Source organism: Trichoderma atroviride, chromosome 5 (genome assembly GCF_020647795.1).
Source record: "Trichoderma atroviride chromosome 5, complete sequence".
In the NCBI taxonomy this organism is placed as follows: domain Eukaryota; kingdom Fungi; phylum Ascomycota; class Sordariomycetes; order Hypocreales; family Hypocreaceae; genus Trichoderma; species Trichoderma atroviride.
Window position 1 is genome coordinate 2,898,885 of NC_089404.1, and position 14,333 is coordinate 2,913,217.

General features: G+C 44.5%; 4 protein-coding genes across 4 annotated transcripts; 2 read left to right on the forward strand and 2 right to left on the reverse strand.

The window, feature by feature from the left end:
- Window positions 1–973: 973 nt before the first annotated feature.
- On the forward strand, window positions 974–3,160 carry TrAtP1_010172 (uncharacterized protein; the record flags this gene model as incomplete). The annotated part of the gene is made up of 5 exons (XM_066114593.1): window positions 974–1,449; window positions 1,509–2,052; window positions 2,135–2,364; window positions 2,432–2,560; window positions 2,623–3,160. 5 exons carry the CDS (start codon window positions 974–976, stop codon window positions 3,158–3,160), a joined length of 1,917 nt encoding a protein of 638 aa, XP_065970689.1.
- A 1,278-nt stretch (window positions 3,161–4,438) lies between these two features.
- Window positions 4,439–5,518, reverse strand: TrAtP1_010173 (uncharacterized protein; the record flags this gene model as incomplete). The annotated part of the gene is made up of 1 exon (XM_014089541.2): window positions 4,439–5,518. One exon carries the CDS (start codon window positions 5,516–5,518, stop codon window positions 4,439–4,441), a length of 1,080 nt encoding a protein of 359 aa, XP_013945016.2.
- A 3,902-nt stretch (window positions 5,519–9,420) lies between these two features.
- TrAtP1_010174 (uncharacterized protein) lies at window positions 9,421–12,276 on the forward strand (the record flags this gene model as incomplete). Its single annotated transcript, XM_066114594.1, has 1 exon — window positions 9,421–12,276. One exon carries the CDS (start codon window positions 9,421–9,423, stop codon window positions 12,274–12,276), a length of 2,856 nt encoding a protein of 951 aa, XP_065970690.1.
- Window positions 12,277–12,514: 238 nt separating this feature from the next.
- TrAtP1_010175 (uncharacterized protein) lies at window positions 12,515–14,103 on the reverse strand (the record flags this gene model as incomplete). Its single annotated transcript, XM_014089511.2, has 5 exons — window positions 13,712–14,103; window positions 13,226–13,653; window positions 12,987–13,173; window positions 12,805–12,925; window positions 12,515–12,751 (listed from the first exon to the last, which is right to left on the reverse strand). Exons 1-5 carry the CDS (start codon window positions 13,927–13,929, stop codon window positions 12,515–12,517), a joined length of 1,191 nt encoding a protein of 396 aa, XP_013944986.2. The 5' UTR covers window positions 13,930–14,103.
- Window positions 14,104–14,333: the final 230 nt, after the last annotated feature.

Below are 14,333 nucleotides of genomic sequence, written 5' to 3' on the forward strand. Positions count from 1 at the left end.
TTGTAACTAAAGAGGTATCAATTCACTACTAGGAGTGACACTCTCAATTGGTATCATCTCTCACTTTCTCAACTGCTTCTCCACACGCACATGCCGATACTGGCTCTCTTCTCCCCCTAATTGTATGCTTATTATCTAATGTATTATACTACTTGATTCCGGAAAAGCCGGTATAAGACATCCGGCTTATTTTAATAAGGCTTTGAAGCTTATCTTCCGAGGAAGGCAAGACGTTTGGACGAGTCATAATGCTAGGCGTGGCCTAGTTGTATGCAAGATGAAAAGAATGTCATTCTTATGTTATATACAAACAGTAAGATGCATTTTCTACAAAGAGTAAATTTGGGTCGAATATAAAACTGATACTTGAACAGTCAAATTGCAATTAGCCTAAACGTCAAGATTAATCATCTCTAGTGATTGGAGCCACTGGTAATGCGGCAATTGGCAGTGTCGCCCTCGACTGAATGAAACCTCGTATAGACAGGACCTATTGGAGTAGTTGTTCATGACTTCTTGCATACGGCAGCTATGATGTTACACTATATCCGGCTGAGAATGCATGTGTTGAAAGGTCAAAAGGAGGTAAGTGCCTAGTAGCTACGTAATCATGTGTTTCATCTCCCTGTCATTGACGCCCCTGCATGAGACTTGGCTCACAACGACGACGGCATTGCATATAGATACGAACTTTCATGAAGATGCCCTCCTTGGGCGTCCCTATCTGTATTGGTAGTAATACGAAGCCTTCAATGTGTAAGCAGTCTGTCAGCCATGCAGCCTTGTAAACATCTATCTTGGTCATCATTCCATCTGAGAGTCTAAGGCTACAGACAAAACGATGAAAAAGGCTGTTGTCAAGTATATCATGGAACAACTTCCCTGATCATTTTGTTCAATTTGTCTCGGGCCATAAGCCGACAGTCAAGCCTTCTTTGAGAACATTTCAATCTAGTATTTTCTGAACGCAGTAATGCTGTTGACCTCCACGGCCTTGATTCTGCTTTCAGCAGCCACCGTGAGCGCTGTGCCGTCGACGATACACATCACTCACGAACGGCGTAATATCCAAAGCCATCGTCACTGGGAGAAGCGCAGTCGCCTCGAGCCGCACGATGTTATCCCCTTGCGGATCGGCCTGAGCCAACGCAATTTGGATCAAGGTCACGATCTTCTCATGGACGTATCAGACCCCAATTCGGAGAATTATGGCAAGCATTGGACGGCAGAGCGAATAACAGAAATGTTTTCACCATCACATGATTCTATTGAAGCGATTAGAGAATGGCTCATAGGCTCAGGTATCTCTGAAGACAGAATCAACCATTCACTAGGCTACGAGTGGGTTCATTTTGATGCCACAGCCCAAGAGGCAGAAGAACTGCTTCAGACCGAGTACCACGAGTTCCAGCATGGATCGGAGTCTCGTAGTACTATTGCTTGTGATGAGTACGCTTTTCAATTAAAACGATTTTTGGAACACGGAAATGGCTAACTGATGCGAAAAGATATAAGATACCTAGCCATCTTGCAAGACATATTGACTTTGTTTACCCTGGCGTCGCTCTTGCTGGGAGTATGAAGAAGAGATCCATGAAGCGGGATACACGTATAGAAGATCAACTCGTCACACGGGATGCCTTTGACAAGCGAGCAGATGCTGGTCCGTGTGATGACCTGGACTTCATCACACCAGCCTGCATACAATATATTTACAGTGTGCCCAAGGGGGGCAAGAAGGCTCCTGAAAATTCTCTAGGCATGTTCGAAACTGGATCTTGGTATAGCCCAACTGCACTCAAGTCATTCCTAGCCAATTACACGGATATCCCGCCAGAAACCACACTTTTAAACATTACTATTGACATCTCTGTAGCCCATTTCGACCAGTCTAACGATGGCGGCGAAGCAGACTTGGATGTTCAAATGGCATTGCCATTGGTTTACCCACAGAATATAACGGTATATCAAGTTGATGACGACTATTATACCTCATTTGGACGTGACACGCACAGGGGAATGTTCCAGAGCTGGCTGAATGCTATTGACGGTGTAGGTGCACTTTCAATCTTTTACCGCTGCTTACAAGTTCAGAGGCCCTTGAATTAAAAACCAAACTGATTGGTGATCATAGTCATATTGCAACTACACAGCATTTGGCGAGACTGGAAATGACCCCGAGGTCGACCCAACGTATCCCGACAATAACCAGGATCCCAGCAATCCAGATGGGGGAATTCCCACCGGTTGGTACAGAGGACTTCCCCAATGTGGAACAGCCAAAAGAGCGAATGTATATTCTCTATCATATGGGTGGGAGGAAGAACTGCTCCCATATAATTATATGCATAGACAATGCAACGAGTAAGCCTGTCTAGAAATGTCCTCTAATGGTTTGGAAGCCGCCTGCTTATGCATGGTATGTTGTCAGGTTTATGAAGTTATCGCTCATGGGAACTACGATTGTTTCATCTACAGCAGACCTTGGCTCGGCGTCAGCCAACTTCTGTGATACTGTAGACATTGACTTTTACCACGCCGTCTCGCAATACCCTGCAAAGTGAGCTACTTCCGAGTTGACAAAAGACTATATTTAGTTCGCTAACCGCTGAGTTTTGGCAGCTGCCCATATATCCTCACTGTTGGTGCTACCCAACTCCTCCCTGGCCTTGAGGAAGTTGGTCTAAATCTGGGTTGGTTTGCTTCTGCTGGCGGCTTTTCTTGGAACTACTCTCGCCCGGCTTATCAAGATAAGGCTGTCCAAAATTACCTGAATAACCATCAAGACCTCGATCGTGACCGTTTCAATGACCAAGGTCGCGGTTTCCCCGATGTCGCCGCGTTGGGATGGAATGTTCTCACTGTCTACGGCCCTGGATCAGAAAAAGAAGCTCAAGGCGGAACTAGTGCATCGACGCCAATTGTTGCAGCCTTAATCAACCGCATCAACGACGAAAGGCTATCAGTGGGAAAATCGACAGTGGGCTTTGTGAATCCAGTGCTTTATGAGAATCCGCAGATGTTTAATGATGTGACAAAGGGGAATACATCGATATGTGACTCTGTGGCATTCGAGGCAGCAGAAGGCTGGGACCCAATTACGGGACTGGGCACACCAAACTATGCAAAGATGCTGGATGTATTTATGAAGCTACCATAAGATGGGTACGAGATTAGATTGTGAGCTCTAGAGAAAGAGAGTAAGCGCCACTGCAACTTGCTGCTCTCCTTTACTGGCAAATGCAACTTGTCGTTACCTAGTAATGTTGAGCACTGACCCTGAGTTATAACCCGTATGGAGTTCATTTCTGCCCATAGAATGCATCACACCAGTTCATTCCTAATTCGGCTTCTAGGCTATTCCAATTTTTCGTCTTCTTCACAATATCAAGCAATATGTACACGCACTTTCAATAGTATGGCATCTTTTCTACTGTTGGCAGTGATGGGAATATAAAGATACGATGAATGGCATGTACCCTCCTTTAAGCTCGCCATCTAACAATTGTCTCCACGTCTTTCCTTTTACTACAGTATTGAGCTTCAATAAATACGGAAGGCTGTTGCTGGAAAGCAATGGCTCTTACTCACAGATCCCAACGTCATTACCTTCAAACCGAGCACTGCCTTGCTCCCGAGGCAGATTTCCCACCCGATCTAAAGATCCTTGAAAAATCTTGTGCCATATGATTACCGACAGCTCGGGAGAAACTTCAAAGGTTGTTCCTTGCTGAGTGGGGATGGCTATACAATTTTTGCCTTAAGAACTTTGCTCTATTATCTCGGCCACAATACGTCTAGCTCAAATTAGGGAGTACGGCTGCATACGCGCTCTTTGCGAAAGCATAGCATTACGATGTGCACGCTCCCAAACACTAGAGTTGAAAACAGATTGCCCATCTTCAGCATTCATCGATCCAGAGTCACCGTGGCCTCTTTCGTTTTCGGTCCAATGGCGGCCTCAATGGAGCGTCATGGCACTCTTAGATGCCGTCTATTTATCTTCGTGACAATGTTCCTCTACACCGCCAGAGGGACATCGATTGTGAAAAGAAGGAAGAAAGACCAGGTTACTGAATCAGGATACCCGAAGTAGTGATAAAAAAGATGCTAATGCTGCGCTACCCACCTGCTTGAACACTTAATGTTGATCGATTATAGACAAGTTACTACTATTATACGAACACACAGGCGACGTAAAAGGGAAACAAAGGTAGAAAAAAGTCTCAGCCCGCCTTTATGTAATGTTATTTAATTATGTAGACCAAGGCCCATACTATCATATGTCTTAGGTAATACTCCTTGCAAGCCATTAGATCGAAGTAAGCCCACCATAGATAGTACTGCACGAGTGGTGTAGAGTACCACTTGAGGGACATACAAGAATAAATACTAGCTACTAGTTACTAATTGCTGTTGCTATTGATTTGCTAAGTTTTCAGTTTTTCCTAATCCTCACTCGCTTGAAAAGTGGCGTCGCATTTTCGGGCTGCACCATCTCCCAAAGACCTTGTCCCCCAGAAGCCTGCTTTGCCTTGTCCTGCAGACGGAACCACTCCTCTGCGCTCTTGACCCTATTGGGGTGAATATCATCCAGGAGATCATAGTCAACCTTCCACAGATTGTGTTTAAAGGCATTCCAGAATCCTGTAAAATTTTGCTTAACCGTCATGGTGCTTGGGTCGTTTGGCTCAGCATCCACACCAGCTGGCAGATGAGCAATCCGAGACATTGCTCCATTTTCCCAGTACTCATCCAACGATACATCGATATACTGTGCTTGATGACCGGTAACACGCGCAAATGCAGACGCCAGTTCATTGAAACCCGTTGGTGCAATTGCAGTAATGAGATCCATACCGTTGGCACGCTCTGGGTTGTCGAATTGCCAACGGACGTAGTGGCCGCAGTCTTCGAGACAGCCCATAGGCACCAGGCCGTCGCCGAGTGGTACGCGCCAGGTAACAACGCCATCTTCGACTGAGGGGGCCATGGGGGTTCCAAAGTGAACGGTCATGTCCATATATGGGCCAATTGTAAAAAGGCTGGCACCCATTCTCTCTTTGTTGTCGACATTCTGGGACAAGATCCACTGTCCAATTCTACCTTTGCCGTTCATGTGACCGGCGTTGAACTTGGAGTCGTAGCCACCTTGCTTGAGTGCGTAGGGGATGCTGCCATACACGAAGAATTTGATGCCCTCTTCAATGGCAATTTCGTACGTACGAATAGCCCAAAACATTTCAGCCTTCTCTCCAGTATTAAAGCCGTCGATATTGACAAATGCTCCATCATAGCCCCTGAAACCGTTACGAAGAGTTTCCTCGCTTATCAGCGCGCCTTGGAGTAGTTCCACATTGCCGAGAGCGAGAAGCTCTTTAGCACGGTCGGATGTCGCATCTCGAGTCAATACTCGAACTTGATACTTCTTATCGCTAACAAGAGCTTTGACAATAGGAAATCCTTGAACTCCTGTACCTCCAATAACAAATACCTTGGAGACGTGCTGTGAGGCCATGATGAATTTCGTGGAGGGTGTGTAGAAAAAGAGGGAGTTTGGCAGTTTCGAATGATGTATAATGGTCGTATTGCTTTACACAGAGACATACACGCAAATATATATGTATCTTCAATACCATCATAGAGCAACGTGTTGCTAGAATTGAAGCATTGAGGGCATCTGACGATTACTGATCAGTATTTCAACTCGTACAAAACATTGCCAGATTTGGTCGTTTCATTCCAAAGTTATGGGTTTACTCAGCAATGTTCAGTAAACAAAAAAAGAAACACATCTACCTGTACTTGGGATATCTCTTTTCCAGTGAGACCCGGCGTGTACCTCAATCTGAAGAATACACGCGTCTCTACTACAGGTCTATGGAGTTCACTAATCATTTATCATATTGTAGACGTGGAATGAAGATCGCTTTAAAGCCACCAATCTAGAGGCCGAGCTTTCAGCATTATTTGTCCATGGAAATCTAGAATGTCTTGAATGGCATTATTAATGATAAAACATTACACATCAGTTATAACTGCGGTGCAGAGGCAGCACGTTACTTTGCAATTAGTAATGCCGGAGCTCTTGTGCCTGCAAATCCATCCCAAGTCACAGCTATTAGTCGGAATAGGAGATGAAAGATTGTGCAGATTCTCAGAAGCAGTACTATTGAATGATTTTTATTGGAAAGCATTGCCTTTAAAGAACGCGCCCTTTTAGCTGGTTGAGTAGCTTTACCCTGTGTTCGCTGTCGAGTCTCTCCACTTGAGATCTATAGACACCAAGACTTTAAGACCTTCGACGAAAGCGGGATGACTTGAGAAATGCCTCAATTTTGAAACTGTTATTACTTGGATCAATAAATACAATATAACTTATGTGGGTGTTATGGTTAGCGGATATGCTTAGCTGATTTAAAAGGATCTCTTTGGCTGATCTTGCCTCTCGAAATTCTATCGCTTATCGTTCTAATTATGGCTATTTGTAGGTTTATCTTAGAAACAGTGAAACATGTATTTAAATTACCTCCCTATTGTATCAACAGAGAGAGAAGGGACAACAGATGTAGAGGCGGGCTATTAGACTCTAACGAGTCTCACCGGGAAAACGACATGGCGGTTCCACAAGTTATCCGCCATCTCATCCACGAGGAGATTTAAGTGACTAGCGGTGGTACATAACCCTTAAAGCAGTCCTTGAGTTGTGTTATTTATTCGATTTTCAGATTCTCAGAATGAAATATGCAAAATCAGGCGGTGATAAGAGCGTCTCGTAGAACTAAAACTCAGAGCGCATATAGTGGCGCACCGTACAAGCTGAAAGCTGAAAACACTCCCATGCGCCTAGCTTGTTCCGTTTTCAACCAGACACACGAGCGAGGATCAGGGAGCTGGACCTCTTTATTTCCACAGGTATTTATAATTTCTACTTGTGTTTCTCAGAGTCAGCGGCACCTCGGTATTGCCGACACGCTAATTTTGTCTTTGCTCATTCAGCTATGATGCGTGGTAGCTGACGGCTGACTTACCGAAGTCTTAACAAATGTGCTCTTAAAAATTCGGCAAAGATATTTCAAGGTTCCGAAGCTATTTCATATTTACGAAATGATTCTCAGTAAAATGTTAAATCATGAGTGATGCGATATTATGAACTTGCAAAAGGTGCTGGAAGTTTATGGTGGATTTGAAACACTTAATAGGAGACCATTCTTGGTAGGTCATGAGATAAATGGGTTATCCTCATTGCATGCTTGAAATGACTAGCTATGACTGTCAATATTTTTACCGATCGTCGAGTCTTACACTGATGGTGGAGTTTCAGCTTGCACAATGCCGAGCGGGCGCTGTACCCATTGGCTGGTCTCTCAGTTTCAGCTTATAGTAAAGCCCTGGAAAGATTGTCATAATAGTTATAGGGAATCTTCTCGTCCATGAAAGGTATCGCTGAAAGCCGCAAATAGGATTTTTCCTGTATCCTACACAAATAAGAATGCTATTCTTTTGCGCCACGCTATTATTTAACATGGCCGAAGTGAAATGAGCATACTGCGGCGTCCACCATCATTCAGTTCGCCCACCTTCTCCCAGAATTGCACTGCACAGCTTCAATGACTCAATCATATTATGTCTGCCCAAAACCCTCTATTCTCCCAGGTCTTCAACTTTGGCGGCCCAAATCAGGATGGGGTAGACCTTCGAACCGGCTTATACTGGCGCAATTTGGAACTCTATCAAGTACCAAGCGAAGCACTGAACTGTCCTTCTCTACAACTTTCGCTCCGTTATAACTCTTTGGACTCCGACAACATTGGCTTTGGACAAGGCTGGAAGTTCAACCTTTCTTCGTATAGTCGAGCTTCGAACACTCTTATACTATCAACGGGAGAACATTTTCAAGTCGCAGAGGCAGGAAGTTCCGCGACAGTGGTTGATCAAAAGCTGAAGAACTTTCAATTCAAGAAGAAAGGCTCTGATTATTACCTTATTCATAAGAGTGGAAGGATTGAAGTATTATCTCACAACAATAATAACTTCAATGAGGCGGTGCCGATCGAGCTTCATGCCCCCAATGGACGCGCCCTTCAACTGTCTTGGATTCAAGTGGAAGGACAGACACGACTTCAAACCATTCAAGACAAGTCACGAATGCTACTTCAGATAGAGTACACAAAGTCTAAGACAGAAGTAATTCGAGCTCCTGGTACCATCGAGACGAGCACGTTGACTCTCATCCAAAATAGTGCCAAGCTGCTAGATCAACTTCAGTTGCCACTAGACGAAGGTTTCTGGGGTTTTACATACCAAACGCTCGGGGAAATTACTTGTCTTATCGGAGTAAAAAGCCCAGCTGGACTTATTGAAGAGATAAAATACAAAGAAAAGGGCCATAGAATGCCGAATAGAGGGTCATATCGATATATACCTTGTATAGCCCAGCATACTCTTCGGCCAGGAAATTTGCAGCCGCCCATAGTCACCAAGTATAGCTACTCAGATCAGAATTTCCTTGCTTACAAGGGTGTCCGAGATTGGAAGCAAGGAGAAGATAACTTGTATCGAGCTGGAAATACTTACCAGTACTCAGTGAGCGCACAAATTCTAGGTGGGCAACAGACGAAGTATGTCTATAACAACTTCCACCTTCTCATCTGCACCCGACAACATCATGGAAAACATTCTATTACTACAGACATTGGGTATCATACGTTGAATGATGCTTCGTTTCAACATCAACCTGCTACATGTCAGTTACCGAAGAAAATACAGACGGTTTACTTGAACGCCGACGGAAGTTCGCGTACGGAAACAAGCCAATATGCTTTTGACGAGTGGGGAAATGTTATACAAAAGATCGAGTTGTCTGGGATTCGGATCGATTATATTTATTTTCCAGCGAGTGGAGAGAAGAGTTTCTGCCCAGCCGATCCCAATGGGTTTCAGCAATATCTAAAAAGCGAAAAGATTACACCAGCACCAAGAGTCGCATCCATATCAGACTTCAAACAAGCTCCCATCCAAAATTATATATATAAATACTGTGAGCTTCCTACAGTAAATGAAGCCGTCATGGCCTATTATGTCGCCGTCTATGAAATGCAAAGGTTGGAAGAGGATTGTTCTTTGATCAGCGTGAGAAACATTTACATAAATGAAAAAGACAAAACAGATCACCATGGGCGGCTCCAACAGCAAATTATACAATTGAAAGGTAAATATGAAACGAAATATGCCTGGAAATACTCGAATCTATCTGCCAATCAACTCAAGAAAACCACGGAGATTACCACTTATGACCACCATACCGAGCAAAGTGCCACAGTACTGTCTACGAATACCGGTTTTGCTGTTTCTCACAGAGGCAAAAATGGAATTGAACGACATGTTCAATATGACAAGATAGGCAGAATAACCCTAGCCATGGTATCTCCGGGGAAAAGACCTTATGAGGCAGTTATGAAGAATGAATATACTATCACAGAAGGGGCATCTGGGTACAGTATAACGACAACAGACTTCCAAGGTCTTCAGATTCGCCACCACATAGATGGCTTAGGAAGAATATGCCGTATCGAGAGGCAAGACGATTCTGACGGAGTGCTTGGGCCATTCGGCGCTATTCAAGAGCGAAAGTATAATGGACTCGGGCAGTGCATCGCGATAAACAGCATTGACTGGCTAAAAGAGGGCGATAAAAGTATCGAGCAGCGCAACGAACGAAGATTGGAATATGACGATTGGGGTTGCCTCTGCAAAATGACTGATAACAGTGGTGCAGTCATTTTAGCCAAAACTGATCCCGTGTCTATGACTCATGTCGAGGGTATTCAAGGCGAAGGCAAAACTAAAACCAAACTCAATAAATTTGGCGCAGTCTCACGAAAGGTCTTATTAAAAAGCGACGGCAAAGCATACAAGAAAGTTGACTATACCTATGATGGGCTGGGACGCCCCGTTGAAAAGAGGGACAACTCTAACAATATCACGGAATATCAGCTTGACGGCTTTGACCGGCTAGTTCAGACTACTTATCCAAACGGTCGCAAAATTTTCATTCAATACGCAGCTCATAGCATGTCTGCCTTGCCTGTTTCAACTAAAGTTGATGATTACACTATGGGCACTCAAACATTTGATGGATGGTGTCGAGTTACAACCCAGACTTTGGGTACTCGTACCACTCGTATGACTTATAAAGGAAATGAGCAAAACCCAGCTACCATTCAGACATCTCAAGGGAATAAATTGGATTTTAGCTATGATCATGCTCTCGATGGCGCTGTTACCAGCATGAAAAGTAAAGATGAGCTGGAAACATACCAATATGACCGAAGATCGTCAGCTTTATTGGCCCTCAGAAGCTCGTTCGCCGCCGAATTGCGAGAGTATTCACCATCCGGTCTCTTGGTAAAAGAGAATACCCAAATTGACCTCAACAAACAATTTTCAACACAGTCTACATATTCAATGGCGGGCAAGTTGAGAACCTACACAGATGTGCATGGTCAAAAGCTGGAAATCCAGTACGACCAATTTGGTCGTCTAAAGCAAGTGGTGCAAGGAGACTCTAGGACCACATTCGCCTATGATGAGAGCAATCGCTTGTCTGAGAAATGTTGTTATGACGGGAAAGAACAAAGCCTAAGAACGAGTCTTAAATACGATGAGTTTGGCAGAGAAATTGAGCGGATCATCTATGCAGGAAAAGCACTGCTCCACCAGTCAGGACAGACTTTTAACGAAATGAGCCTTCTCACAAATCGCACTATGAAGGGCGACAAAGATAAATTGCTGAAGGAAGAGAGTTTCGAGTACGATCAGCAGTCCCGCTTAGTCGATTACAAGTATCAGGGAGCACAACCAATGATAGACGAAGCAGGGCAAAAGATTTCAAGACAGCAGTTCAGCTTTGACAAATATGACAATCTAGTAAAGATTGTGAATACTTTTGAAGACCAATCTCAAAATACCCGAAGCTATCTTTATAATCCCGAAGATCCAACGCAATTGACCAAGATAACTAATACGCATACAAAGTATGCGACCGAAGTTGCTTTAGTGTATGACAGAAACGGGTGTCTGATCCGGGATGAACAAGGCCGCAAGCTTAATTATGACGCTAAAGGTCGTTTGAGTATGGTATCTGATGCTAAGGATAAGGTACTGAGTCAATATTATTACGATGCGAGCGACAAATTAGTTTGTCAAAAAGCAGGCTTACTGAACACCTATCTCCACTACCGGGGTAACAAACTTGTTGCTATCACGAGCGGAGATCAGAAAATAAGTTTCTTGTCTGATGGTAAAACGTGCTGGGGTCAAATTACAACGCAAAAGAACGGGAGCTCTCAGATACGTTTTTGGGCTACAGATAGCCATCAGTCAATCTTGGCATGGTATGATACGCAGAAACTGGACAGCATCAAGCAGCAGCAGTACATGCCTTATGGATATGGTACATCAGGCTCTCTTGGCTTCAACGGTCAGTGGAAGGATCCTATCACTGGTTGGTACCATCTTGGCAATGGATGCCGCGTATACAATCCCGTTTTGATGCGCTTCCACAGCCCAGATCAATGGAGTCCGTTTCTCTCTGGAGAGATCAACCCTTATGCTTACTGTTTAAACGACCCTGTCAACTACGTCGACCCCACGGGACATGTCAGCATTTTTGACACGAATGACTCGCGAGGAGACAGCAGCTTTTTGTCGCAGCCGCTAGGCCCCTTACAAGCAACATTTAAAGAAGGCCCTCTTCTTAATGGTCCTGCGGGACAACCGCCGTGGACAGGCCAGGTTGCCTATCTTGATTCAATCAATGGTGTCCCAGGTCTCCAGAGTTTCATGACTCACGGCGATACTAGTGGTAGGCTGCTTGAATGGAGGAACACGGTTCAAAACGGCGCGATCGTGGAAGGGCCCTGGGGAGATACTGCAACGAACGTGGTGCAAGATACCATCTTGCCAACAATGCAACATAACATAGACCACAAAGCCAGATTTCTTCCGCAACAACTAGGGAAGCCAATCTACCTGTTCTCACGCAACGGAGCCGATCCAATACCTTTTGGCAGGCAGCATTTAGCACCAACGGGGCAAAGAGTCGCTAATGCGCTCAATCGAGACGTAATTGCTTTCCACGGCGAGCTAAACGTTCTTCTCGAGTTCAGATCAGCAAATATAGGCACGACCCATAACATATTGGAGACTGATGGGGGAGTACAAAAGGTGTACGGGTATGATAGGATACGGGTATTTCAGCCTCATAACGGATGAGAGGATGATGAGGTAGACATCTCCAGCAGTCTTCAATAAACTATAAGCAAAGATAACCCTGTCTCTATAGAGTGTATGCATAGAATTCTAGTTTTAATCATCATAATTCCATGCTATTTATTATATACTTCTCGTTACAATCCGTTCATACTATTGCCGCTACCCGTACTTTTTATAAATTCTCGGGTAAAGAGTAAAGCGATGCCACAAACCAGTCCGTTGTCCAACGTTACATTCACTATTTCCACACCTGTTGGAGAAATTCCTCCACATCGGCAAGCAGAATTTCAGGCTTTTCTATAGCGGCAAAATGTCCGCCGCTCTCGTGCTGACGATAGAACTCCAGAGTTCCGGTTGTTTTAGCCCAAGCTTGGGGGATTGGTGCAAGCTCCTTCGGGAAGAATGAGTATCCAAACGGCTTTTTGATGTACCACTCAGGGTTTTCATGAGCACCAATAAGTCCGGGAGTAAATAGCTATTAATCTGGTAAGAAATTGCTTTACTTTTCTTCGGAGAAAGAATGCTTACCTGTCGGTATGGGTAGATCGATCTTGGAAATGTCTCAGTCAACCAATAAAGCGTAACAGAAGACAGAATTTCTTCCATTGGAGGATTCTCGTCTGTCCAAGCGAGGAATTTTTCACCAATCCTAAAATAGTCATCTCATTAGCCGTGCACAAATGTGATTGACTTCACTCGGTGGACGCTACCATGCAAGAAGCGCAATCGGGTTTGAAGCGAGCACGAGTCCAATTGTGCTGGGCTTGGTTGCATGCTGAAGAGCGTATGAAGAGCCGAGTGCCTTGAATGTGCTGGATCGCTCCAAGCCCTGTTTCTCTATTTCGCTGATATCACTATCCTTGATACCTTCTGGCTCAGGCATGATACAAAAGTTAACTGCGTTGGATATCAGTATCGCTACTCTTAATCAGCTTATCTCTCAACTTACTATGAACAGCCTTTACTGTGTCAAAAGTTGCAGCTAGAACACGTGAAATCTTGCTGCCAATGTCGCCTCCTTGGACAGCGTATCCACTACCAAATCCTAGCTCAACCATCAATGAGTTCATAATACTTGCAATGTTCTGAAGCTGAAAGTCTCTTGTGAGTGGCGGCGGAGAAGAGAAGGCATAACCAGGCAAAGAGGGGACGATAACATGATACGGAAGCGTCTCAGGAGTGTATCTCGCAGTCAAGATACGCAAAATGGAGTAGAATTCTAGAAAATTGCCTGGCCACCCGTGCAGGCAGAGCAGCGGGATCGCATCGGGCTTTTGGGAGAATAGTGCGACAAAATGAATGTTGAAAACATCGTCGTTCTCTGTGACAGGCTGAGTGAAGTTGGGAAAGCTATTAATGTGTTTCTCGCAGGCACGCCTTTATAGATGCATTAGTTGCGAACTGACTCAATCTCTATTGTGTTACAGTTGCTTACCAGTCCCACTTCAGCCACTCTTCCTTGGCTTGAACCAACCAGTCTCTGCTGATGCCGAACCGGCCATCAGATAATTCGTTTTCGTACGTCTTTGGTCCGATTTTTGACAACTCTAAGAGCTTTCGGAAGTCGCTGAGTTGCTCTTCTGGAATTGCCACAGTAAAGGGAGTCGGGGTTGACTTCCTATTGGCAGGAAGGGTTGCAAAGCTAGAAGACATTTCGATAGGCAAATGCTTGTTGCTTTCCTTGATAGTTTTCCCTAAGCTCGCTCTTGGGTTGATGTTATGTTAATTTGGTAGGGGCTGAGAAGACTGTTGAGAAGGCTGTTGAATGGACTGGATGGGCCTTGATGAGTTGAACGTCGGTGCTTTATAGTTTACGAAGTGTGACTCTTTTTTCTTATTACCTTGCTATTCTTTAACTCCATAATAAGTCTAATCGCCCGTGTATACAGCGGGATGCAAAACTTGTCCGCCTATAATGTCATATCTCGTACAACTTAGCCGAATTTGGCGTTGCTGGCGATCCCGCTTTGTAGTAAAAGTGAAGCTGTTACTGTATCCTTAACAGATATGGTAGATAAGCGCTAAGCTATAGCGGAGATCGCACTCCATTGTGAGGG